The 24,705-nt window shown below is 46.2% G+C and overlaps 1 protein-coding gene across 1 annotated transcript in view; it reads left to right on the forward strand.

Moving 5' to 3' along the window:
* LOC307229030 (VPS10 domain-containing receptor SorCS1-like) overlaps positions 1-24,209 on the forward strand; it is a gene marked incomplete at its 5' end in the record, with an annotated part of 172,283 nt that extends 148,074 nt beyond the window's left edge. Inside the window, 14 exons of the mRNA XM_079998903.1 lie at positions 976-1,093; positions 4,689-4,822; positions 9,416-9,529; positions 11,051-11,222; positions 11,616-11,802; positions 12,306-12,439; positions 13,563-13,686; positions 15,758-15,870; positions 16,310-16,444; positions 19,709-19,808; positions 21,392-21,497; positions 22,346-22,485; positions 22,628-22,691; positions 24,194-24,209. Coding sequence (XP_079855029.1) covers positions 976-1,093; positions 4,689-4,822; positions 9,416-9,529; positions 11,051-11,222; positions 11,616-11,802; positions 12,306-12,439; positions 13,563-13,686; positions 15,758-15,870; positions 16,310-16,444; positions 19,709-19,808; positions 21,392-21,497; positions 22,346-22,485; positions 22,628-22,674 — 1,624 coding nt within the window. The 3' untranslated portion in view covers positions 22,675-22,691; positions 24,194-24,209. The remainder of the gene's footprint in view (positions 1-975; positions 1,094-4,688; positions 4,823-9,415; positions 9,530-11,050; positions 11,223-11,615; positions 11,803-12,305; positions 12,440-13,562; positions 13,687-15,757; positions 15,871-16,309; positions 16,445-19,708; positions 19,809-21,391; positions 21,498-22,345; positions 22,486-22,627; positions 22,692-24,193) is intronic.
* Between the last annotated feature and the right edge of the window lie 496 nt (positions 24,210-24,705).

A 24,705-nucleotide genomic window follows, 5' to 3' on the forward strand; every position in this document is an offset into this window, starting at 1 on the left:
GGGGATGGTGGAGACGAGTGAAACGGGGGTCCGGGGGGGACAAGGGGAAGGTGGAGGGTGGGGACAATGGGAGGCAGGGGGGAGGAGGACGGCAGATATGAAATGGATCATCATGCGCTGTTTTCTTATCAATTTGTACTAATGTCTTGCTGTAAGTGCCTGTCAGGGTCTGGCAACCCGCGGAGCTAATTGACAGATTGTGATAAATATGTTGTGGGATGATGGGGGGGGGGGGGGGCGGCAACACACTCTCCATTTAAACACGAGACTGAATATTTATGCGGTGAGACCCGTGACCTTGGGGGCTGTTGGGATGCCGCAGTGTTTTCAGGCGACTATTTTTATTTATTTATTTATTTTTATATATATTTGTTCTGTAAACGGAAAGATTCGAATACATGCAGATACTGAATACTTAAAAAAAAAAATTTACTCCCACTTTCCACTTCAGGCGGATAGTGGGACATAACATATAACATATAACACAATTAAGGTTTATAGAAGGAAAAATACTGCTAATAAAAAATATATGAACGAAGGACGATTATGTGTTTTGGGGCTATTTTAATGAATCGTAAGCTGACTGAGCACTAAAAGATATTTTACACCAGTATGTGAATGCAAATGCAAATAATAATAATAATAATAATAATAATAATAATAATAATAATAATTATTATAATAATAATAATAATAATAATAATAATAATAATGGTGATAATAATAATAATAATAATAAGGTGTACAAACTCCACTCCACGTGAGCTTCCTACGATCCTGTGGAGGTAATACACCAGAGGAGGCAGTGGAGAGCAAACATGATCTTGTTTGTAGGACGGACGATGACATATCAGCTGTTGAGGGAAGAGTCAACTTGTAGTCGTTTTACCAGAGAAAGGAAAAATAAAAGAGTAAAAAGGCAGAATTGCTCTCAGAAGAAACTGACACGCTGGTTTTGGTTTTTTTTTGTTCCAGGATTTTCGGCCACGTCAGCCACCGCTCCGAGTGGCAGCTGGTGAAGATCGACTTCAGGTCCATCTTCAACAGGAGGTGCACGGAGGCCGACTACCAGACCTGGCACCTGCAGAACCAGGTGGCCCCAAATATACCATCACAATATACTGAATAACTGTAGTACGTCTCTCCTCAAAACCTTCACTGCTGTCGGAAAGAATGTTCTGGTTTTGCCTCATTATCTCGTCTATCTCAAACTTTATTTTTAATTGGGTTGTTTTACTCGTACCTTAATATATATATATCGATATTTTAATTTAATTCTCCGGTTAACTATGTTCTAGTTTATGTATTTTGCCGGCTAACTTGCAGTTCCAATAATCGACATTTTAAGCTGTTCGATTACTTTGTTTGTTTGAATATGACGTACATGCCGTTTTGAATATTCTAACGGTTCGCATCTTAATATTTCAAGACGTCAACTTGTTCCTCAGAACGTCATCATCCTAAATACCAAGAATCAGCAGATTTTCACCACCAGATCCACTTCTCCACCGCGGCACAGAATGCCCCCCCCCAAAAAAAAAAATATATATATATTAAAAATAAAAAATGAAAATCAAAAAAGAAAAGAAGGAGGGATCCATCCCCAGATTGTGTTGTGTGGGATCGTCTGGAGCGCGTGTTCTGGAGCCCTGCGGGCGGCGGCCATGCTTCAAAGCTTGATCTCACGCCGCCCGCTTCATCGTTCTGAAACGTTTGATCACCTTCCCCCCCCATCCCCTCATCTCTCCCTCATCCCTCCACCCATCCCTCCACCCATCCCTCCAGCTGGGAAACTCTGACTGGACTGAAGCTAATATCTTGGAGCTCCGAGCCCCGAGCACTTCTGCATATTCTCCATTAATCAGGGAGGAGCAGGGTTTTGGTTTTTTTTCCCCAGAGAGAGAGAGAGAGAGAGAGAATCAGACCCTTCTAGTCCCTCCCAGAACCAGAACCAGAGAGAGAGAGAGAGTTAAAAATAAAAAATAAAGTTTTTTCCAGCACATGCGGTATCTACTGATTCCAGTGGCACCAGCACAAAAAAACGGACGACAAATCAACGAACAAAGGCAATAAATACATAAATACATATTAGTATTAGTGATAAAGTGGTCATAACACTAATAGTAATAAAAACATTATAAACCGTTTTATATCACCGCACTAAGGAATCAACCCGCCACAGTGTGACAGGTCACATGTCCCTCAAACAGAGCTTGTCCATAAACACACTCTGTAGCTTGTCAAAGCTGAACTCGGCCACGCCCCGTTCTCACCCGAGCAGCAGACAACCTTTAACCTCTTGATTTGCACTCACCCTGGATTCTACTTTTCCTGCTTTTGTTAATTGTACATTTTGCTTCCCCCACTAAAAAAAAATAAAAATAAAAAAAAAGTAATTTTCCATTTAGTTGGGTCGAGCTTAATGTACCCAGCATCAAAACACAAAGGCGGTCTCGGAGAAACTTTCGTCGAACTTCTGGGATGAAATACTTTTTAAAGTTGAAAAAGTGGGTCACGTCTCTGGCATTTCAAGAGACCGTGAAAAACGGTCCCTGGAAGTCCAGAGGACGGGCGCCGGTTGAGTGCCGCTGGATCGATCACACCAATGAAAGCACTGACAGCAACGGCACCATGTACAGTACGGCTCTCCATTGGCGGTCACCTGAGGCTGGGGCGGGTGGAGGCTTGTAGAGAACCCTCCACGCTGGGTCCGCTGCAGCGTCCGCCCCCAGCTCCTCCTTCCACGCCGGGTCCGCCCTCCCCTCCGGGCGGGTTCTGTTCAACATCTGTCAAGCGTTTTGAGGAAGTCCACACACTTGTTTTCGTTTTCCAGGAAGCCCACCTCGGGGAAGGGGTCGTTTCTGGTGGGAACTGCTTGTCCGCTTCAACAGAACGCCCTGCTCCTCCGTCAGTCGGTTTGTTGCCAGGTCCACCTGGCCTGCGGTAGTCTCCAGCCGCACACAGCATCCTCGTCACTCCTGGGGGGGAGCCGTCCTGCTCATCCAGCCGGGCTCCGTGGATGAACGGCTCCTCCAACAAACAGCACAGTGAGGCCACAGGACCCCGTGTGCGGTCCCGGACCAGTGGCTCTCCTTAAAATGGTGCTTGCCACCGGCCTCCGCGCCAGGTCCAACCGGGCCCGCCGGGCCCTGTCGCTTGGCGGATCAGACCTTGTCCTCCCTCTGGGGCACCCGGTGGAGCCTGTCCCAGAAGAAGTCCACAAGCGCGGCCCGCATGTTCTGGAGCAGACGCCACCGGGTTGTTGATGACCGCGCGCCCTCTGTGGGACGTCCGCGTACATATTTGCGCGACGGCGGCTGAACGGAGAAAGAGAGAGCGATGGAGGCAGAGAGAGGGGACGAGAGGGAGGGAGAGAGAGAGAGAGAGAGAGGGTTCCCCTCCCTCCTTTCTTCAGCCCCGGGCCCCAGATGACGGGTCCAGATGCTGCAGCCGATCCGTGATCAAACCCCCGGAGGATGGAGCCGGACACGGGTCCGAGCCCGTCGGGCAGGAACGGGGGGAGGAGCAGATGCAGCCTCAGAGCAGAAGGACGACACACCTATGAAGTCAGGGCGTCTCACCAGCGACACCTGCTGGACAGGTTGTGCGATGGAAAACAAAACGCCGTTGGTGACGAAGGGATCCGGTGGAACGTCTCAACATCCTCAACACTCAACACTAGCGTTACCTTCTTTACACTCTGATTTTTATTTTTATTTTATTTTTTTATCAATTGCACACGCATGGAAAAAAAATGGAGAAGTGAAGGAAACATTTTTTGCATTCCTAAAAATGAGCAAAAAGAAAAATCTTGTTATGGGAGTTATCTTATAAAACATCTTAAAATGATGGACTTGTTTCCTTCTTTTTACTGTATATTTTTGAACCAGTCCAATGATACCTGAACCGGTGAAAATTAAAAAACTGAAATCGCTTTGATTTCTAAAAGCCAGCGAAGACAAAAAACAATCTTAGGCAAGTTATTTGATAAACAACTTAAAATGACGGGCTATCGTTGAATATAATAAAGAGCATAAAGAAATTTTGATTTTTTTTTTTTCCCAATCATGAATTAGTAAAAATCATACAAACAACAAAGCTGTTTCTCGCTCCGGAAAAGACCATTGTGAAAGCAGTTATTTTATAAATCCTCAATCTGGTGAGACAGGCTGCTGTCACCTATTCTATACTCAGATTTGTTATACGAATATATTTTATCCATATATATTTATAGAGTCGTCTTTTTTTTTTTCTTCTTCTTCTTCTTCACGAACGCTCATGTAAAACACTGCTTGCATTTTGAAACAGCTTTCCCCCATTTATAAAAATAAATCTCTGTTTACTGCTCCAGCGAAACAATTGTGGCTGCTGAGAAGGAGAGCATCACACACACACACACACACACACACACACACACACACACACACACACACACACACACACACACACACACACACACACACACACACACACACACACACACACAGGATAAGATGCAGCCGCGGTTCAGTGCAGGGTGTCAATTATTTATGGTCTCTCTCTCTCTGTCTCTCTCTCTGTCTCTCTCTCTGTCTCTCTCTCTGTCTCTCTCTCCCTCTCTCTGTCTCTCTCTCTCTGTCTCTCTCTCTCTCTGTCTCTCTCTCTCTGTCTCTCTCTCTCTCTCTCTCTCTCCTACTCCCCCCCCCCAGGGCGAGCCCTGCCTCATGGGCGTGAAGAGGATCTACAGGAAGCTGAAGGCCACGGCGAGGTGCGTGATGGGGAAGAGCTACTCCGTCACCACCACCTCGGGGCCCTGCGACTGCACCCAGGCCGACTTCGAGTGGTGAGGGACCATAACTGCTCAGTGACCCCGCATGACGGAGAAATAGAGAGAGATGGAGAGACCCGCTCCGTCACCACCACACCAGGACCCGCCCGCCGACTCGGAGTGGCGAGATTACATACCTACGAAATTACTTACATGATGGAGAGATAGATGGAGAGCCCGACAGGTGGATAGACCTACTCCGTCACCACCACCTCGGGACCCTGCGATTGCGCCCAGGCCGACTTTGAGTCGCGGGTCGTTTAAAAACTGGGATCCGTAACTAAAAAACGACTTGCATGAAAGAGGGACATATAATGAAACTGAGGGACTGACGGATGGGAGGGAGGGACAGATAGATGGAGACAGAGAGAGGCCCACTCCACCACCACCACCACCTCAGGAACCTGCGACTGCACCCGGATCGACAGGATCCATCCCTATACCAGTGGCTAGTCCTCAGTAATCCTTGTTTTGACCAATTTAGATTGGTCAATAGCAGCCATCGGTGTCAGTCAGTTATTTCAGAGTAAGGACCGCTGATCCGTTGACGACCGTAACCGCGGGCAACCGCCTCCCTGCGTCATCAACTCCATTAAAGACTTGAAGTGATGTGGACATGGATGTCAGAATCAAAGTCGTTAGTAGTTTGTAGTAGTAGTCAGTATAAATAGTATAAGTTGTAATAGTAGTTGCTAGTTGTTAGTGGTAGTTAGTAGCAGTAGTTTGTAGTTGCTAGTAGTAGTTAGTAGAAGTAAGTAGTAATAGTAGTTACAAGTTGTTAGTGGCAGTAGTAGAAATTAGTAGGCGTTATTAGTAGTTAGTAGTTCTTAGAGGTAGCTAGTAGTTGTTGTTAGTTGTAGCTAGTAGTTTTTAGTAGTCGCTAGGAGTAGTTAGTACTTGCCAGAAGTAGTAGTTAGTTGTTAGTATTAGCTGGTAGTAGTAGTTAGTAGTAGTTAGTAGAAGTAGTTAGTAGTAGCTCATAGTTAGTAGTAATAAGCAGTAATTAGTAGAAGTAAGTAATAGTTAGAAGTCTCAAGTAGTAATTAATCCCAAACGTTCAAGCACAAGTCATTTCCTGAGCAATGTGGATGTAAAACATAATTTCATAAAAAGTAAAATAAAAATATAGAGTAGTAAAAAGTAGAAACAACAATGACATCATCAAAAGGGCGGCAGGGTGAATCGTGGGCTCTGTTGTCGAGGACTCTCCTTCTTTTATTCTACTCTTCTTAGTTATAAACAGCTTTCAAATCACTTCGATCAACATTCTGCGTGGACGTGATTTAGTATTTTATTACAGTATGAGTACAGCTTAGCGTTCGAATCCAGCCACTGGGGGAGCACAAGCCAGTGTGTCATGGGTGCCGCTCCCAAGCCCGGATGAACAGAGGGGGCTGCGCGGGGAAGGCGTATAAACAGAGCCAAAGCAAACGTGCCCACAGCAAATCTGACTTCTGCAGCGCATCGCGCAAGGCCCGGCTTAACAACCAGCGCCCCTGGTGCCCTTAGCCAAGGACGAAGAGGAAGAGGAAGAGGAAGAGTAAGAGGAAGAGGGGGAGGGGGAGGAAGAGGGGGAAGGCGTGTCCGGAGACAGCAGGAGAGGGAGAAGGGAGAGTAGAGCTGAGAGTAGGAACTTTGAACGCTGAGGACGGACAGGACCGGGAGCGAGTACTTCAGAGGGACGGCGCAGCTCGGAGAGTTCGGCGGAGGAGCGGGGGAGGCCCCGAACGAGACGGTTTGGACGGAGGCGCGGGAGGGACGAGCGTTACATGGGGGGGGGGCGAGGACGGAGCTGCCAGGCAAGAGGGAAAGAGGAAGGCCAAAGAGAAGCTTTAAGGGTGTGGTGTGGGAGGACGTGCCGGCGGCCGGTGTCAGGGAGGAAGACGCGCCGAACAGAAGGTGTTGGAGGCAGGCGATCCGCTGTGGCCACCCCCTCACGAAGAAGAAGAAGAAGAAGAAGAAGAAGAAGAAGAAGAAGAAGAAGAAGAAGAAGAAGAAGAAGAAGAAGAAGATGAAGATTATAGTATTAGTAGATTTACATTTAGTAGGCAGCCGTGTGATGAGCAGACAAGCACTGGTGGCCCTGACGGGGGTTGTTTTGGGATGGTGGCCGCCTGGCTGCACGTTGCCCGTGACGTCTGGAAGGTTTTGAGGGAAAAGGCAAAAAAACCGTCGAAAATATGAAGAATGCTTCACTATTCATCCTAAACCTGCAGTTAAATAGACGAGTCCTACTGCTGGGAGTGGCTGTCAGAGCGGCCAACTAAAACAAAGTGGACGAATAAATGTTTGGGCGAACAAAAAGATTCAAGGTGTAATCAGATGCTCCAAAAAAATTTAAAATAATATTAAAATTTAAAATTTGCATCTTGCTGTGACGGGAGGCATCCTCCCGATTTTCTGTGGAAAAATGCGTCGCTGAACACGTATAAAGACGTACGTCATCTTGTTTCCTTCTTTATTTTGTGCGTTTGTTTTGATTTTGTGCAAAAAATAGAATTTTTAATGTATTTTGGGAGGATGCAGACAGGAAGCGAAACCGTTTGGAGCTGCAGCGCATGACGCAGGCACAAAAATGTAGTGTAAAAATAAACTGGAATCAAAGCAAATTATCTGCCAAGCCGGTGAGAGATTCCAGCCCGATAGCATTTCTAAAAAGGAGGAAAAAAAGGGAAGGAAAACCTCGTGTGAACATATCTTTAAAATGACAACAAAAAGAAGAAACATCAAAGTTTCACTTGAAAGGAAACCCTCGAATTCCGCTTCTTTCCCGACGGAGGAAAGTTGAAGACGCGTTTGAGCTGTAAGCTCTGAACCACGACAGGTACCGTCCCCTTTTATTCTCTGGCGCTAATTCACCAAGATGCGGCCGCCGGGGTCTACGGTCGGCTTTACACCGACTCCGAAAAACGCACCCCCCCCCCCTCGTTACCGTCCGAAGAGGGCGGCAGAGAATGTTTCGACATTTATTTTGTATTTTTCTTAAAAGAGATTCACAGATGATCCAACATTGATTATATAACTATAAAGCTTATTAAGGGCGTGAAACCTGCACACAAAATTAGTTTGCAGCAACTGCCACTTAGCAGTTGCTTAGCAACGGCCGCTTTGGGTCGAACAGCGTCTCCAAACACGACAACTTTGTTTCACTTTCTCTTCCAAACTTGTTTTGGGGTTTTTTTGCTCTAGAACCACAGAGCTATGGGCACAAAGAAGCATGTGTGTGTGTGTGTGTGTGTGTGTGTGTGTGTGTGTGTGTGTGTGTGTGTGTGTGTGTGTGTGTGTGTGTGTGTGTGTGTGTGTGTTGCTTGGTTACACACGGTGTTGAACGTCGTCCTTAAGAGACGATGAATCACAGATGGAGGCGAAGGGACGGATCAAAGAAAACAGATGAAGAGCGACATGAACCTTCACCACGGCCGTCAGTAGCTACAACTAGTAGTAGTGGGTAGTCGGTAGTAGTAGCACCTAGTTGTTAGTAGTAATAAGTATTATTGAGAAGTAGTTAGTAGCAGTAGTTAGAAGAAGTAAGTAGTAGTAGTAGTTACTAGTTGTTGGTGGTAGTTAGTAGTCGCTAGTTGTAGTTAGTAGTTAGTTGTTAGTAGTAGTTCTTAGAAAAAGCTAGTAGTGGTTGTTAGTAGTAGCTAGTAGTATTTAGTAGTCACTGGAAGTAGTAACTAGTTGTCAGAAGTAGTAGTCAGTAGTTGTTAGGATTATCTAGTAGTAGTAGTTAGTAGTTGTTGTTAGCAGTAGTAGTAGCTAGCAGTTGCTACAAGTAGTTAGTAGTTTTTAGAAGTAGTAGTTAATAGTAGTTAGTAGAAGTAGTAGCTAGTGGTAGTTCATATTAGGTAGGAGCAGTTGGTAGTATGTAGTAGCAGTAGTTCGTAGTAGCTAGCAGCAGTTAGTAGTAGATAGTAGCAGTAGTTAATAGTAACTAGTAGTTGTTAGTAGTAGTAGTTAGTAGTAACTAGTAGTTGTTAGTTGTAGGTAGTAGTATTAGTAGCTAGTAGTAACTAGTAGTTGTTAGTAGTAGATAGTAGTAGTAGTTAGTAGTAACTAGTAGTTGTTAGTAGTAGGTAGTAGTAGTAGCTAGTAGTAACTAGTAGTTGTTAGAAGTAGGTAGTAGTAGTAGTTAGTAGTAACTAGTGGTTGTTAGTTGTAGGTAGTAGTATTAGTAGCTAGTAGTAACTAGTAGTTGTTAGTAGTAGATAGTAGTAGTAGTTAGTAGTAACTAGTTGTTTTTAGTAGTAGGTAGGAGTAGTAGTAGTAGTTTTGGACCTGAAATGTTCAAGGTGTGGAAGTGAAATTTATTTTTTGAACTGAAGTCAGAATCTGAATGTGTTTATTTATATTATTAGTAATATTTGTATTCACTGACAAGACAAAAGTACATTTCTGTTCTGCTATTTCAATTTTTTTTCACACTGTTTTGGCAATTCATATTTAATTTTATTATTTCTAATAGTTATTTTTTTTTTAAGCTTTTGAATTTGGACTGGTTAGCTCTCTTTATGCTCGCACAACAATTCGCCACCCAGCACAACAAGTCACCAAAACGTGCGCTCCCCTCCCTCCCACCAACGTCATCTTCTCCTTCTCCTGTTGCAGCGACTACGGCTTCGAGAGACGGGCGGAGGACAAGTGCTCTCCCGCCTTCTGGTTCCATCCTGCCTCCAAGTCCCGCAGCTGCACCACGGGCACGTCCTTCCTCAACAGCACCGGGTGAGACGCGCGACTCAACTCTTCGTTGACAGCACTCGAGCAGCGGACGCCGCGAAACCAGCCGTTCGTGGACGATCCGCCAAATGACTCGTCCGGGCCGACTCGTTTCGAGCGGGGCTCGCAATTCACGCTCCGCCAAAAAAAACAAAAAAAAAACAAACGAACAGACAAAAAAAACAAAACAAGAAAGCGTTTTGACAGAATTAAACGATTCTTGAGATGAGAATAAGAATTCCACCCACAACTCAGGACCCTCCTCCCGCCCGTTCACGGTTGTGGAAGCCCTCCCTCCTTCGCCGCGCGTCCGGACGACGCTGAGAAAGGCTCCGAAAAACGAACCAGTGACGCGCCCAGAAGCCGATCTCCCGGGCGGCGTCCGGCCTTCCAGCGCTGCGAGCCCTCGTCACTTTCGGAGCGAAACGTGTTCTGCTGGAGATGCCGTTCGACATGAAGCGCGACGCGTTCACTCCGGGAAAAGAAATTGCCCCGTTTTTTTCCGAATGAACGAGATGCGTTGATTTGTTAATTCGGGAAAACGGGGCATGTCCCACCAGCTGAGTTTGGTCCAGCTTTATTTTGGTTTGGAACATTGGGGGATACTAGGGGATGGATGGATGGGTGAATGAATGGATGGATGGCTGGAAGGATGGATGGATGAGTGGAAGGGTGGATGGATGGCTGGGTGAATGAATGAATGGATGAATGAATGGAAGGATGGATGGTGGATGGATGGAAGGACAGATGGATTGATGGATGGATGGATGGATGGATGGACAGGTGGATGGATGAATGGAAGGATGGATGGATGGATGGCTGGACAGGTGGATGGATGAATGGAAGGATGGATGGATGGATGATGGACGGAAGGATGGATGGATGAGTGGATGATGGAAGGATTGAAGTATAGTAGGATGGATTGAAGGATGGATGAAAGGATGGATGGATGGATGGATGAGTGGATGATGGAAGGATTGAAGGATAGTAGGATGGATTGAAGGATGGATGGATGAAAGGATGGATGGATGGATGGGTGGATGGATGGATGGATGAGACAGCAGCGGTGGCACAATGTGATCACAGCCCTGCTCTGTTTGGTGGTTTGGCTTTTTTCATTTAATTTTAATTTTTTTTTTAAAGGTAAAATTTCTCTTTCCTCAAGTGAACGCTTCACGCGTCCGTGCTGTTCCGGCTGGAACTGATGAATTTGATTAATTCGTGCAACCTTGGAATCTTGATCTTGCGACACAAGAGCTACTTTCCAGTATTACGTTCACGTTGGCGTGGAACTTGAAACCCGGCGCCCGAGTTCAAATCATGATCACAACAAATGACTTGATCTATTAACGACCAGCCAAGCGCCCAAATATCTTTTCGATCCCAGAGAGAGTCAATTTTAAACCTGAGGGAGAGAGCAACTGAGAGTCCGATACAAGGCCCAGAGCAGCATGAAAGGAATACGACTTTATTCTGCTGCTATGCATGAACTGCTTTATTTCCTGCTGCTCTGTAACCGCCCCCCAGCTACAGGAAGGTGGTGTCTAATAACTGCACGGCGGGCGTCATAGCGGAGTTCACCGCTAGGAGGCAGCAGTGTCCCGTCCAGGCTCCCAGGGGCCTCCACCTGGTGACCAGCGACGGCTCGCTGACCGCCACGCTGGGCATCAACGTCACCTTCCTCGTCTTCCTCGAGGAGGTCAGACATTTCCTGCTTTCTGCCTTTGGTTTGTTCGGGTTAGAGCAAGGGGCCCCAAACTGGGGTCCGTTAGGCGGCCCCTTAGTGGTCGTCAAGGGAAGTGCATGAATTTTTTTTTAAGGAAAATTATTATCATATATTTTTTATCTTACTATATATTTGATATATATATATATATATATATATATATACACAATTGTACTATTTTAATAATGATTTTGATTTTAACATATATCCAGATTTGTATTGTTTTACATGTTTGTGTTGATTTTGTCATTCATATTTCAACCTTGTCTTCAACAAGGAGATCATATTTTTAGAGGGGCTGCCGAACTCCTGGGGTCTACAACTTAATTATTAATGTGTTGTTTTTTCCTCCCCCCTCGCTTGCAGGGGGACGGCAGCAGGACGAGCATCACGATGGATTTCGGGGACGGCCACGCCCTGTCCTACTCCAACGTGAGCACCATGGAGGACGGGGTCCGCCATGTGTACCGGGCGGTGGGCATCTACCGGGTGACGGCCACCGGAGAGAACAGCCTGGGAGCCGAGAGCGCCGTGCTCTACCTGCACGTCACATGTGAGAGGAACCCTGACCCCCCCAAAAAATATTATAATCATTCAGATACTCAGCTCTTATCTCATAATATATTTTAAAATAAATACTACAATACATCTTGCTTGAATTGTATAAATTGTGCGTGTTGTATAAGTGGTTAAAAAGAGTTTTTACTATTTACTTAAATAAATAGAACTGAAAATAAAATTGAATGGTGTCATTTGACCGAATCAAACTGTTTTTTTCATATTCGAAGCAATTAAAATAACCTCTGATCCGTTTCAATACTATTGTTGCAATTTCTCAATTGTTTTGAAATTTGTTTTATATCGTTTTTTTTGCTATATTCTTCATATTTTATCGAGTTCAAGTCTGGCTAAAAAAAAATTATTTATAAAATCAATACTCCAATACGATTCAATATAGAATATATTTCCTTTATATTTATTTATTTATTCATTTGTGTGTGTGTGTGTGTGTGTGTGTGTGTGTGTGTGTGTGTGTGTGTGTGTGCGCGCTTGCAGGTCAGCTGGAGCACATCCACCTGTCGGCTCCCTTCGTGGTGGTGCGGAACAAGGAGGTGAACCTGACGGCGGTGCTGTGGCCGGGCCAGGTGGGGACGGTCACCTACATCTGGTGGATCGGAAACAACACCGAGGTAGCGACCCGCGCTTTTATCTTGGAGACCTTCCCCTGCTTTATCATTTGAAAAGGGTTGTGGAATTATTATTATTTTTTTCTCCTACTTGAAGTGGGGTTTTTTTTTTTTTCAATCACTCGTGCTCTGCAAGGACTCGCCAAAATTCCACTTAAAATACATATACGGTGGAAATGACCTCTTGTGTGGCAAGATCTAAATTGCAAGGCTGGACTAGTCCATGTAATTCATCAGTCACGGACGGAACAGCAGCTCCGTATTCACCCAAACAAGCGAGTGCTGTGAGTGACAACTGCCAGAAGTCCTTCAAACACTGAGCCACCGACGAGACTCCAACCTGCGCTTTTATTCGGGTGACGTTCGGCTGCTTCGGCATTGACACAGTGTTGATTTTGACTTGTTTTTGTCGTCCCGGGCAACGCTTTTCAACGTGCGCTCAAAGTATTTCAAACTCCACGTCAAATAAAGGAAATTGTGTTGCAAGGTCAAAATTGCGAGGTTGCACTAATTCAGGGAACTCACGAGATATTTGAAATGCAGCGTGGTAAAGAAGAGTGTGAGATGCACATTTTGGCCGATGAAATCACTTCATGTATTCAAGTTTTCTTCATTTAATGTACACGTTTTTACGATTACAAAATATTAAAACAAAATAAAATAACGATTGATGGAGAAAAAAGGTCGTACATATTAGTTGCGGTGTACGGTATTAGTGGCACACAAATAGAAAAATAGGGCCGCGAAGCGCTCCTCAGTGAGGAGCACCACCCGTGCGGGAGGCGGAGGACAGGGTCTGGGGGCCGACCTCCTGGGCGGCGGCCCCCAGTGCCCGCTCCACGCTCGGGCCCCGGGGTCCGACCGCGCCCCGCACCCAGTGGGTGTCGCGCTGAACGCTGTTCTCTCACAGTGTAGCTTCACTTGAATCTCGGAATTCCGACTTCGAAACTTTATTTTGGTTTAGAGTCAGAATTCAAAATTTCCCGAAATTTGGGAGGATTTGGGATGGGGGGGGGTTGGGGGGGTCTCTGTGGACGTGTGGGTGACCAGGTGCTGATCAGGGTCTCCCAGGGGATAGCTCCCTCACTCTCTCCTCCCTCTCTCTCTCTCTCTTGCCCTCCACCAGCCCATAATAACCCTGGAGGGGAGCGTGGCGTGCAGCTTCACCAGGGAAGGTGTGAACGCGGTGGCGGTGCAGGTGTCTGCAGGGAACGTGGTGCTGCAGGACAGGAAGAGCATCGCTGTCCACGGTGAGAGGCCCTCCTCCATCCCTCCACCCTCCCTCTATACCTCCTCCGTCCTTCCTCTATACCTCCTCCGTCCTTCCTCTATACCTCCTCCGTCCTTACTCTATACCTCCTCCATCCTTCCACCCTTCCTCTATACCTCCTCCATCTTTACTCTATACCTCCTCTATAGCTCCTCCGTCCCTCCATCCCCCTTTCTTCCTCCACCCCCCCTTTCTTCCTCCATCCCTCCTCTATACCTCCTCCATCCCTCCATGCCTCCTCCATCCTTCCTCCATCCCTCCTCTTCCTCCATCCCTCCTCACCCCTCTTTCTTCCTCCGTCCCTCCATTTCATGACTTTCTTCCTCCATCCCTCCTCTTCAACCCCCTTTCCTCCTCCTCCTTCATCCCTCCCTCTTCACCCCCCTCCATCCCTCCTTTTCATCCCGCTCTCTCTCCTCCTCCCTCCCTCCCTTCCTCCCTCCTCTCCCCCCTCGTAGCCTCCCCGTCCCTTATCCTTACTCCCTCCACCTCCTCACCCCCTCTCTCCCTCTCTCTCTCCTCCTCACCCCCCCCCTTCCTCCTCCCGTTCATCCCCCTTTTCTTCCTCTCTTTCCCCCATTATTTTCCTGCCCTCTCCCCCTATCCCCCTCCTGATCATTTTCCTCCCTCTCTCTCCCTCTCTCTCTCTCTCTCTCTCTCTCTCTCTCTCTCTCTCTCTCCATCCTCCTCCCCCTCTCCGTCGGGTGTTAACCCTCAACTTGAAAAAAAAAATAAAGAATATATATATATGTATATATATTCTTTATTCTTTTTTTTGTCTCTGATATATATATATATATATATATATATATATATATATATATATATATATATATATATATATATATATATATATATATATATATCAGAGGCAAACACGACTTGAGCAGGTGGGTTTAGAAGAGGGGTGGGCAAAGTGTTTGGTAGATGAGGTGAATAATGAGCAAGCACAAAGTGTAAAATATATGGGAAATCTATTTCCCCTCATCCCGTTTTTGACCATTGATGCATTTAATGACAACAGTGTCGCCGCTCTCCCCTTTTTGCCAGCGCATCAAAATCTGGTGCCATTTTTCGTCGCGGAAAGGTGTAGGACAGCGCTCAGGTGTTGATCAGCACGCTGGGCTCTGTGGCCCGTTTTGTTTTTGCTCATCGCGCTGAACGTCTGTTCACACACGTACAGTAGGTGGAGCCAAACAACAGCAGCCTCCTCCGTGCCAACTGTCGGATGTTTGAAAACTTTGTCTCGTTCAGTTGAAGCATGAACCGCATCCAGTGTGACGGAGCTGAACTATTCCTTTAGGACGGCGTCAGACTGGAGATCAATCAGCTCCAACTGTAATTCCCGCGGTGCTGCCTCATCGTCCGATGACAGGCGACATGACAGCAGCTGAAGTGACTTCTCAAACTTTTCAAATCTAGAGAGTCGACGGCAGAGTTCTCCGTGCAGGTCGTCCGGCGATTTACAGTATTTGCCGGCGTGTCGGGGGGGTTCTTTCGGCGGGATGTGCGCAAAATATTTTTTTTTTGTCATTTGTTTAGAGATTCAAGTCAAATTTACATTGAAGGCTTTCACGTTTGAATACATGTCGTATACAAGCTGATCTTCCCCTGGTAGCCTCACGTTCAGATCGTTCATGTGCGCCAGCATGTCCACAGCGAACGCCAAATCACAAAGCCAGTGTGCGTCTTTCAGCTCGAGAAAATCATCGTAATTCAGTAAAAAATTACTTTGCAATCCAGTCTTTGCTGAAAACCCAGCACTCACTGTCAATTTTGTGCTTTCATTTTGTTATGGGTGATGCATACGTGACGATCAGGTGACGTGAAGAAGAGTGTTTTGACATCAGCGAAGGCCCGGCAATGCGCCATCTGGTGGTACCATTAGGTGTTACGGGAAAAGAACAGCGAAATGAATTCTACAAATTTAAATTTATTATAGGATCGTTGTTAATGTAAATGCCTCGCAGGCCGGTTTAAACAAGGCAGGTCTGTAGATTTCCCACCCCTGGTTTAGAAAAAATAATTTCAATTTGATTTTTTTTCTGCAGAATATTTCAGATCCCACCTTCTCGCCTTCTCCTCCAATCTGGACGAGCACAACCCAGACGTGGCCGAATGGAGGCTGGACGTCAGCAGAGTCATCAAGACCTCCCTCATCCAGGTGATGGAAAATAGTAGAGATATTACAAATGTAGTAGAGTAAAAGTAAAGATATTACAAATGTTTTCTTCTTTTGGCTGCTCCCGATATCAGACATAAGTACAGATATTAGAAATTAAGTAGAGTAAAAAGTAGAGCTATTAGAAATGAAGTTTGAATTTTAATAGACTAAACGTGATATAACCTGCAATAAGTCTGCAAAACTGAATATACTCAAGTACAGACACTGGGATGTACTTGGATCCAGTAACAAGTAGCTTGGATTAGTGACTTAGGTACTCTCCACCACTGCTAACTAGTCACATTCTCTCAAAGCGAGGCTGGACTGCCGTACTTAACGTTCAAACCAGACAGCTCCATCGGCTTCCGTGTCCTCATTCCTCCTCCTCCTCCTCCTCCTCCCTCCTCATCCCTTCCCGCCTCCCCCCTCCCGCCTCCAGGCCACGGCGGTTAGGGAGGAGCAGCTCCTGGTCTCGGTGCTCCCTGGCCTCCCCACGGCCGCAGAGTTCTTCCTCCTCCCGGACAAGGAGCTGACGGAGGGGAAGCCGGAGAGGAGCGCCGCCCATCTAGACCAGGTGAGGAGGGCGTTCAGGAACTCACTGTTCAAAATTATACCATTCAGATGAGGAGGGCGTTCAGGAACTCACTGTTCAAAATTATACCATTCAGATGAGGAGGGCGTTCAGGAACTCGCTGTTCAAACTGATGCATTAAGATGAGGAGGGTGTTCAGGAACTCACTGTTCAAAACAATATATAGTTAGTTGGGGAAGGCGCTCAGGAACTCACTGTTCAAATGATTCAGTAAGGCAGCCCCCCCCCCCAAACCTTTTTTCTGCCACGACACACTTTCCACAATTAAATAATCCCACGGCATACTACTTATCCTGGCAAACGACTAATTGGGTCAGAAACACGTAGAACTGCGCATATTATTAGAGCTATGCATCACTAATAGTTAGTGATGCAAGACTTGAACGATATGTTCGCCATGAACAACTCGTTTAAATGACTCAGGGCTCCTGAGTTACTCCGGCAAAAGAGCGGCCGAGCGGGTGAATCATCAATTTCTAAAACTGAGAATTATTAATGGGGATGAAATTAAAGTCCAGCGCAGAAAAAAAGGTCGAATATTGAAGATGATTATTCTTTTGAGGCTTGAAAAAAAATGAAAAAAAACATTTTTTTTTTTTTAGTTGGATTCGTTTAAATCACCAACTTAATACGTATGGAGAGGATCTAATACGAGGTCTCCCGCAGGCCCGAAAATATATTTGTTCCTGATTTTCCCCCACAGGGATGAATAAAATGTTTTCTCATTTGTCTTATATTGTCGCAATGGCTTGAATGCTCCTCTCATCCCGAGGTTTGTTCATGTGGTTGCGTCATGGCCGTCCCCCTCCGTCCCCCTCCGTCCCCCTCCCCCTCCCTCCGTCCCCCTCCGTCCCCCTCCGTCCCCTCCGTCCCTGGATTATCTTTCCCTCCAGCAGATGTCAATGTTGGTCCACCGCAGCGCTGCTCATTCTCCACTCATCAATAGATGGACTCAGACTCATCAATACGTCTGACAGGAGTCATCCAAAAAAAATGCTTTTAGACCCGACCGGAAAGCTTCATCAGGCTGATCAGTCCACTAAATCACCTTTTTATTTATATATATATATATTATATATATATTATATATATATTATATATATATATATATATATATATATTTATATGTATATATTTCATTATTTCTCAATAACCTAAAGGTGCCGAGCCAAAGCTGATGACTGGCTGATCATAATGTAGGGTGTTCACAACAAGTATGTTTGTAAAACTGAAAACGTATTAATGAAATATAAAATATTACAAATCATATAATATCTAAGTAAAAGATTGAAATATTATTATAATATTATACAATGTGTAAATGTTCCAAATAGACAATTTCATTAAATCAAATTAATCAAATAATTATAAAATAAAAACACCCCTGCAACTGTCGGGTAAATAAGGAACAGGCCCAAACTGATACATTAACTCCAAAGACAATGATCCACAATAATAAAATATTATAATATATTATAATATTAATAATAATAAATAATATGCAGTAGTAGAAACGTGGAGAAAAGAGAAGCAGGATGAAAATCAGGTCCCGCTCCTTCCTCTTCCTCCTCCTCCTCCTCCTCTCTCATTGTTTTGGTGATTGCCTTGAAAAGGGGTAGAAGGGGATGAATCTCCATTCAAGGTTCCAGGCATCTCGAATGTTTTGTGCGTACTCGGCTTGTTAGTAACTTCTCATAGACTTGCTGACCCTGGCACATGGTGGGGAAAAGGAATTATTCATAGCGTGGTCTAAAATTAAACTGCTTAAAAAGTAGAAAAGGGAGGATGAACGACGAGAGAAAATAGTGAAATGACAGTTCATTCAGCAAATGAGGCCGACGAGAGGAATTCATTATTTAATATGAGGGCAATGGGATGTAGAGTGGGGAAATGAAGGGACTTGTTTCCATAGTGTTTCTTCAGTTATGTGTCGTGTTTTTCCTTTATATTCTTGTTTTTGGTCTTAGGTTTATTTCATATTACCACATGTGTAGTATTGTGTAGTATAAGTTATTAATACACTGTATATATTATACTTTTTGGGTGAGGGATGAATAAAGCACAACTCTCCTTTGTTTAACTTCATTATATCTACATCTCTATATCTGTCAAAATCTCTATATACAGTATCTCTACGTCTCTATATACGGCATTTCGACATATCTCTCTCTATACAGCATCTCCACATATTTCTCTATAAACAGCATCTCCACATCTCTCTATATATACAGTACCTCTTCAACCCTTTATATTAAATATATTTAGATCTCTCTCTATATATAGTAACTCTACATCTCTCTCTATTCAGTATCTCTACATCTCTATATACAGTATATCTACATCTCTATATACAGTATCTCTACAACTCTATATACAGTATCTACAACTCTATATACAGTATCTCTACATCTCTATAATCAGTATGTCTACATCGCTATGTACAGTATATCTACAACTCTATAAACAATATCTCTACATCTGTATATACAGTATATCTACAGCTCTATGCACAGTATAACTACAACTCTTTATACAGTATATCTACATCTCTATCTATATCTCTATATTGTATTATACTGTATATCCTGAAGTAATTTGCCCAAGCAACCGTGTCTCATCTCATCTCCAGACTGGATGTGGAGCCCCGGGGAAGGGATTCATAATAAGACCGTCTCAGTGGGGAAACAGACCATAATTGAATGAGATCAGAGTCTGGCTACTTTCTTTTTTTTTTTTAATTTTTTTATTTACCTCCGGGTCAGTGTAATCTGCCGGAGTTCTGCCGGAGCAGAGATCAAGCTCGTGACTCTTTGTGGAAAGTGAAGCGCGGTGGAAAAAGAATTGCCCGCACACAATAGTCATTCTCTCCATATAAATTAAAAACCTCAAGCGGCTTTTGTATTGAAGGCACAACATCCCAGTCATCCATCAGGTCAGGGCCGCTTAGGCAGAGGACTCACCAGCATCCAGAGGCACAGCGCGGTGAATCAGCGACACAAGGGGAAAGCAGCATCAAGGGCAAAGCCTTCCCAGCGGATGAATACAATCCAATAGTATATTTTTAAATGTTTATTTCCATGCCCTGAATGCATCAATATATCAGTTTGCACGACCAGTTCAGAGCTCCACCGTCCTCCTCCTGCTCCTCCTCCGCCCTGTCACATTTCCCCGCCCCTTCTCCTTCCGGGTTCTGGGGTCCGGTTCGCTGTGCGGTCTTTCTACCGCTCTGTTTCTCCGCCCCTACAGCTGTCTGAGGTGCTGCTCGGCGCTCTGAACCAGAACCTGGTCCAGTTCACGTTGCGGCCGGGCGTCCAGGTCACGGTGTATGCGGCTCACCTGTCGGCCGGTAAGGTCCCCGAAGCATGAACGCCTGAATGTTTAGAGACGACCAGAAGGAACCTACAGGGATGTTGCCGCGGGCAGGTCAAAGCCACGGACTGTTATGTCGCTAACTGGCCAACAAGCACCCTAGGACAGTATACGGGACATACCCATGTTAGATGGAGGAATTAAGGCAGGGAAACCATCTGCTTGCAACGGTTGGTAAGCCAACGGCTAAATATAGCCCTGTTCCTGGACGGGCTTGCACTCCAGTGCGGCGCTGGAAAATTCCAGGTTCAGAAAGGAGATGCAGCCGATTCCACTCAGCATTTGGACCTCTGGGTTGACGCTCAATAGCAAATCCACACGACTCAAAGTCCCAGAGTAAAACCTTCCATTCTGAACCCGGATTTTCCACCTCTGGTCCATGGCCCGGTTTGCTCGACACCATCAGGGCCGGGTTCGGGAAGATAATGTTACAAACAAAGGTGACCCCACAAAGTGAAAGTCCTGTTTCCATGTTTTTCCTCCGTCCAGCCGAATCTGCTCACGAGTTGGGCCTCTGGGTTGATACCAATTAGCACAGCCGTCAGGCTTGACTGCAAATCCCAGGGTGGATGTTATTTTAGTCTCTAACTTTCTGAACCCTGATTTCCCACCTCTGGCCCATAGTGACCAGGGTTAGTCTGAATCAAATAATATCCACCATATTTCTTTTCTGGTTTTATTTGGCGTGATAAAGCACGGAACTATCTGTCAACTGACTGGACGTAAAATGGCCACTGCACAAACACCAGTGGTCTCCAGTGGGATTACATGCAAGACCCGACAACAGTTGCCCGCTCGCCTCGAAGTGACAACACTGAAATACGGATGATATACGATCATTGTCACTCAATTTTTGAAATGATTCGGCCACCGTTTTGGTCAGCCTTGCCAGCCAACACCTGATCCATGAATGCCAACTTGGCAACCGGTGAAAAGTAAGTGTCAGACCCGGCCAACGGTGGCGATCCCTCCCTCCCATGGGAGCGGAGAGCCTCTTATCCCCAGACTCTGCGGAGCGCTCTCTGCTGTGGCACACGAAGCCACGGAATATCACCGGCAGACAAAAAATTGACACCGCGCGACGGCGGTGTCAATTTGACCGACGGCGGCGGCACCTCACGGCCAACATCCCTGTATCCGTCCTCCTGGGGCGTGGCGCTGAGCATGCGGAAAGCCAAGAGTGCCGCAGCCAGACCACCGTGCGGGCCGAGATAGTCAGTGTCTTGATTTCTATTTCATTGCCCCGTCGACTAACAACCCCCAACCCTGTGTGTGATTGGCTCCCACCATGTAGCTACACAGGGACATTCAGAGAGTGAGCATCGGTACAAGTATGTGTGCCTCTTCCTTTTGGGGATGCTGCTACTGTCCTAAGGGGCTTAGAAAATGAAGAGTAAGAGCAGTCAATACTACTGTACTAAATCTATTCATATTCTGTTTAACATAGGCGGCAATTTTCATGTTGACCCTTACAATGCACGATTTAAGAAAACGAGGCCGGAATCAAGGTTTCTTCACACGCCTTTGCTACTCTTGTCCCCCACCCCCCTGTCTCTGTAGCGCCCCTAGTGGACACCAGCGAGAACCACAGCGGCTCCGCCATGCTGATGCTGCTATCGGTAGTGGTTGTGGGTTTAGCTGTGTTTATCATCTACAAATTCAAAAGGTAAAGTATTTATGAGGTGTCAAGTCTATAGAGCCGTCACGGCGCACCTGACGGAGGGTGTTTAGCCGCGCGGGAGGAGCGCTGACAGCTCGGTAAACAAAGCCGGAGGCGAGGCGGCGGAGCGGCGTGATCGCCGTCTGTCAAAAAACAAAAAACAAACAAAAAAAAAAAAACGGCTCCTCGCAAAGCGCTCTCCCCCCCCACTCCTCCTTCTCGGCCACCTCTGCCGAGAACCCCGTCCACCGCGCCGGGCGCTCGCTCTAAAAAAAAAAGGAAATACGTCGATAGATGGAAAAATAAATGTCAGCCAGCCTTGAGGTGTTATCAATATTTAGGTCTGAGAGCCGCTGCACAAAGGAGCCTTTTGACCTTCGTGAAATGTTTGATTATTTCTGCCGAGCAACGCGGCGATGGGGGGACGTGCGGGCGCCCGACGGAGCGCCGAAACCGACTCCAGTTAGAGACGCGGCGATCCGTTTTCAGGCGCCTCGGGAGTCGCTCGCTGGTGACTCGGCGATCCGGAAGGAAAAAGGCCGCCCTCCGAGTCACGGCCGAGACGACGGATTCCGTGCGAGTCGGGCGGAGACATTTCGGCGTAGCCCACGCGCCCAACCTGGCAGACGTCGCTCTTTGCGTTCTCCCCAAACAGCCTTTTTGTCTTTGGCCCCGCGACGCGTAAAGACGCAGGGGCTTTCCATGACGACGCGAGACGCAGACGCCACCGTCCGGGCCGTTCCGGCGAACCGCACCGAGGGGCGGGCGCTCGGGGGGGGTGAACTGCGTGGACCCCCCGGGGTCGCCGCGTTTGCCCTCTTTATCCCCGGCCTCACTGTGAATCTTTCCTCAAGGAAGATCCCAGGCCTCAACGTCTATGCGCAGATGCAGAACGAAAAAGAACAAGAAATGATCCCAGGTCCGGCAGGTCCGACGGAGGGCGCGCCTGCCTCGTTGGAGATCCTGGACCCGGCGCCGGACCCGCGGCCCATCGGTAATGACTCCGTTCCGCCTGTAGCCGCTGCCACGCCACACCCACGCCACACCCGACCACCCACCCACCCCCTCGGGGCTTCATCCTTCATTCCATGGTTTTGTGTTGTCCATGCTCGTCTCCTTGTCTCCACGTTCCCCAGGAGCGGACTGGGTTCAGTTCACTCAGGACTTTGCATTGATCGCGTGAGGACAAAGCCCCGATAAGTATGACCGACCTTTCCACCACTGCCTCCCGTCCCCGGTAACAACTCTAACCAGACGTTTCCCAACCCTCCCCCGCCTGCCCGGAACCCCCCCCTTCCTCCCCCGGGCGGCGTCGCTGTTTCCGTCACCTCCCGCCGCCGATCGATCGCGTGTTTTTTCCGCCGCCGTCTCTTTTGTTTGCTCATTAGTGCGTTGCCGTGGGAGCCGGCGGCCCGACCGCAGGAGGAGGTCTCCGCTCCGATCGGCTGGTACCCCCCCCACCCCCCCCCCCCCCCTGACCTTGGACCCGACCGTCAACAACCTGGAGTTCATCTCGCCGCCTGTCATTATGTTAAAAAGCCGGGGAGCGGGGAGTGAAAGGAACTGGCCGCAAACACTCCCATTAGCGTTGTTTGTTCTGTTCCGCCGTCCGTTTTCCCGGCGTTTCCACTCGGACTCGACTATTCATGAGGCGGTGAACGCCAGGCCGCCGCGTTCGGCCGTCTAGACGCCGCGGCCCCGCTCAGCCAGCGCGGGCTTAAAAGCCGACAATAACACGGATATTCAACATAATAACTGTGTTCGCTGTTCACCCCTCGCTGATTTATTAGAATCTCAATAAGGACATTGGATAATGTCTGCCCACAAAGACACGTTGTTTTGGATGCTGCCATTAATGTCGGTACACGTTAGGTGCGTTTTAAAAAGGAAGAAATAACCTGTCGTTTTTGCTTTTTTAGAAAACTATTCCCGCCATCCATCAGTTCTCTCGTTTTTTTTCCCAGCGACTTATTGCCCCCTTTCATCGTGTTTTTCTCTTCGGATTGAGAATCTTCCCGCTTCGATCCAAAAGCTGCTCTCCCTCAACTGGATTTTTCTGTTTTCCCCAACTTTTAAAAAGAGCCATGAAGGTTGAAACCTGACAATAAGTCGGATGATATTCAACAAAACAACACCGATGGATCTCGAGGGTTAACCCACTCGTTAATTACAATTTCAATATCGGCAATGGATGATTCTGCAGATGAACATTGTCATTTGTAATGTTTAATATAGAGGATACGCACTTTATTTTTGAATGCTGCCATCACTGAAGGCGATGATTGTATGGGTTCATTTTGTCGTGGAGTAGTTTGAGTATATACTAATCATTTTCAAACACTTCCCACCTCTGCCACCAAGGGGCGCTTTGAGCTGTTGCTTGCAAACCCTTCTGTCCACTTTTCTATTGGCTCCCTTATTATTACTATTATTATTATTATTATTATTATTATTATTATTATTAATAATCTTTTCTGAGTGACTTTAGCTCTTTTTTAAGTCATATTTCCTCTTTTACGTTGTTCTGACTGAGCATTTCCCGCTTCACTCCAAAAACTGCTTTTCCCCGATAATTACATTTCTAATGTCGCTATCTGTCAAAATGTGGAAAACTACTTGAAAACTCTTTAAAAAAAAAACGTGATTACCAAAAGTACACTTTCAGAACCTGACTCCTCTTCTGTGTTTTCCTCCCTCCGCAGGATGTATAAAACCCCATGCATATGTCCAATTCTCCACGGAACTCCCCACATACATCAACGTCTAAACTATCACCTCTGGATTTTGGGACTTTTCCAGTCCACTGCCGTCATGGATTTACATTTTATTTTATATTTTTTTCCCCGTCTGGGACTCGATGGTTTTGAGCTTTATCTCCTGTGCATGTGGCACTCTGCTGACACATACTGCTCTGTGGAAAACCAGAAAAAAAAACAAAAAACTGTGTACAGCTCTTGTGTTATGTTTATTTTCTACATTTGCTTTTTTTAGAATTCTATATATACGTCCGCTATATTGAACATTTGGATTCCATTTATTTATACAAGTGAAATACATTTATCTAGAAGGAAAGCCAGCATGAACTAAAGAAAAATCGAAAAATAAAAAGCAACTTTTTTCTTTTTTTTTTTTTTTTTTGCAAAAAGTATCGACTTTGGTTGGCTGTACTATAACGACTGCAGCGGTAGTGTATTATTTATTCATAGCAATATAC

The sequence above is a fragment of the Zeus faber genome, assembly GCF_960531495.2.
Source record: "Zeus faber genome assembly, chromosome: 4".
NCBI classification, from domain to species: Eukaryota; Metazoa; Chordata; class Actinopteri; order Zeiformes; family Zeidae; genus Zeus; species Zeus faber.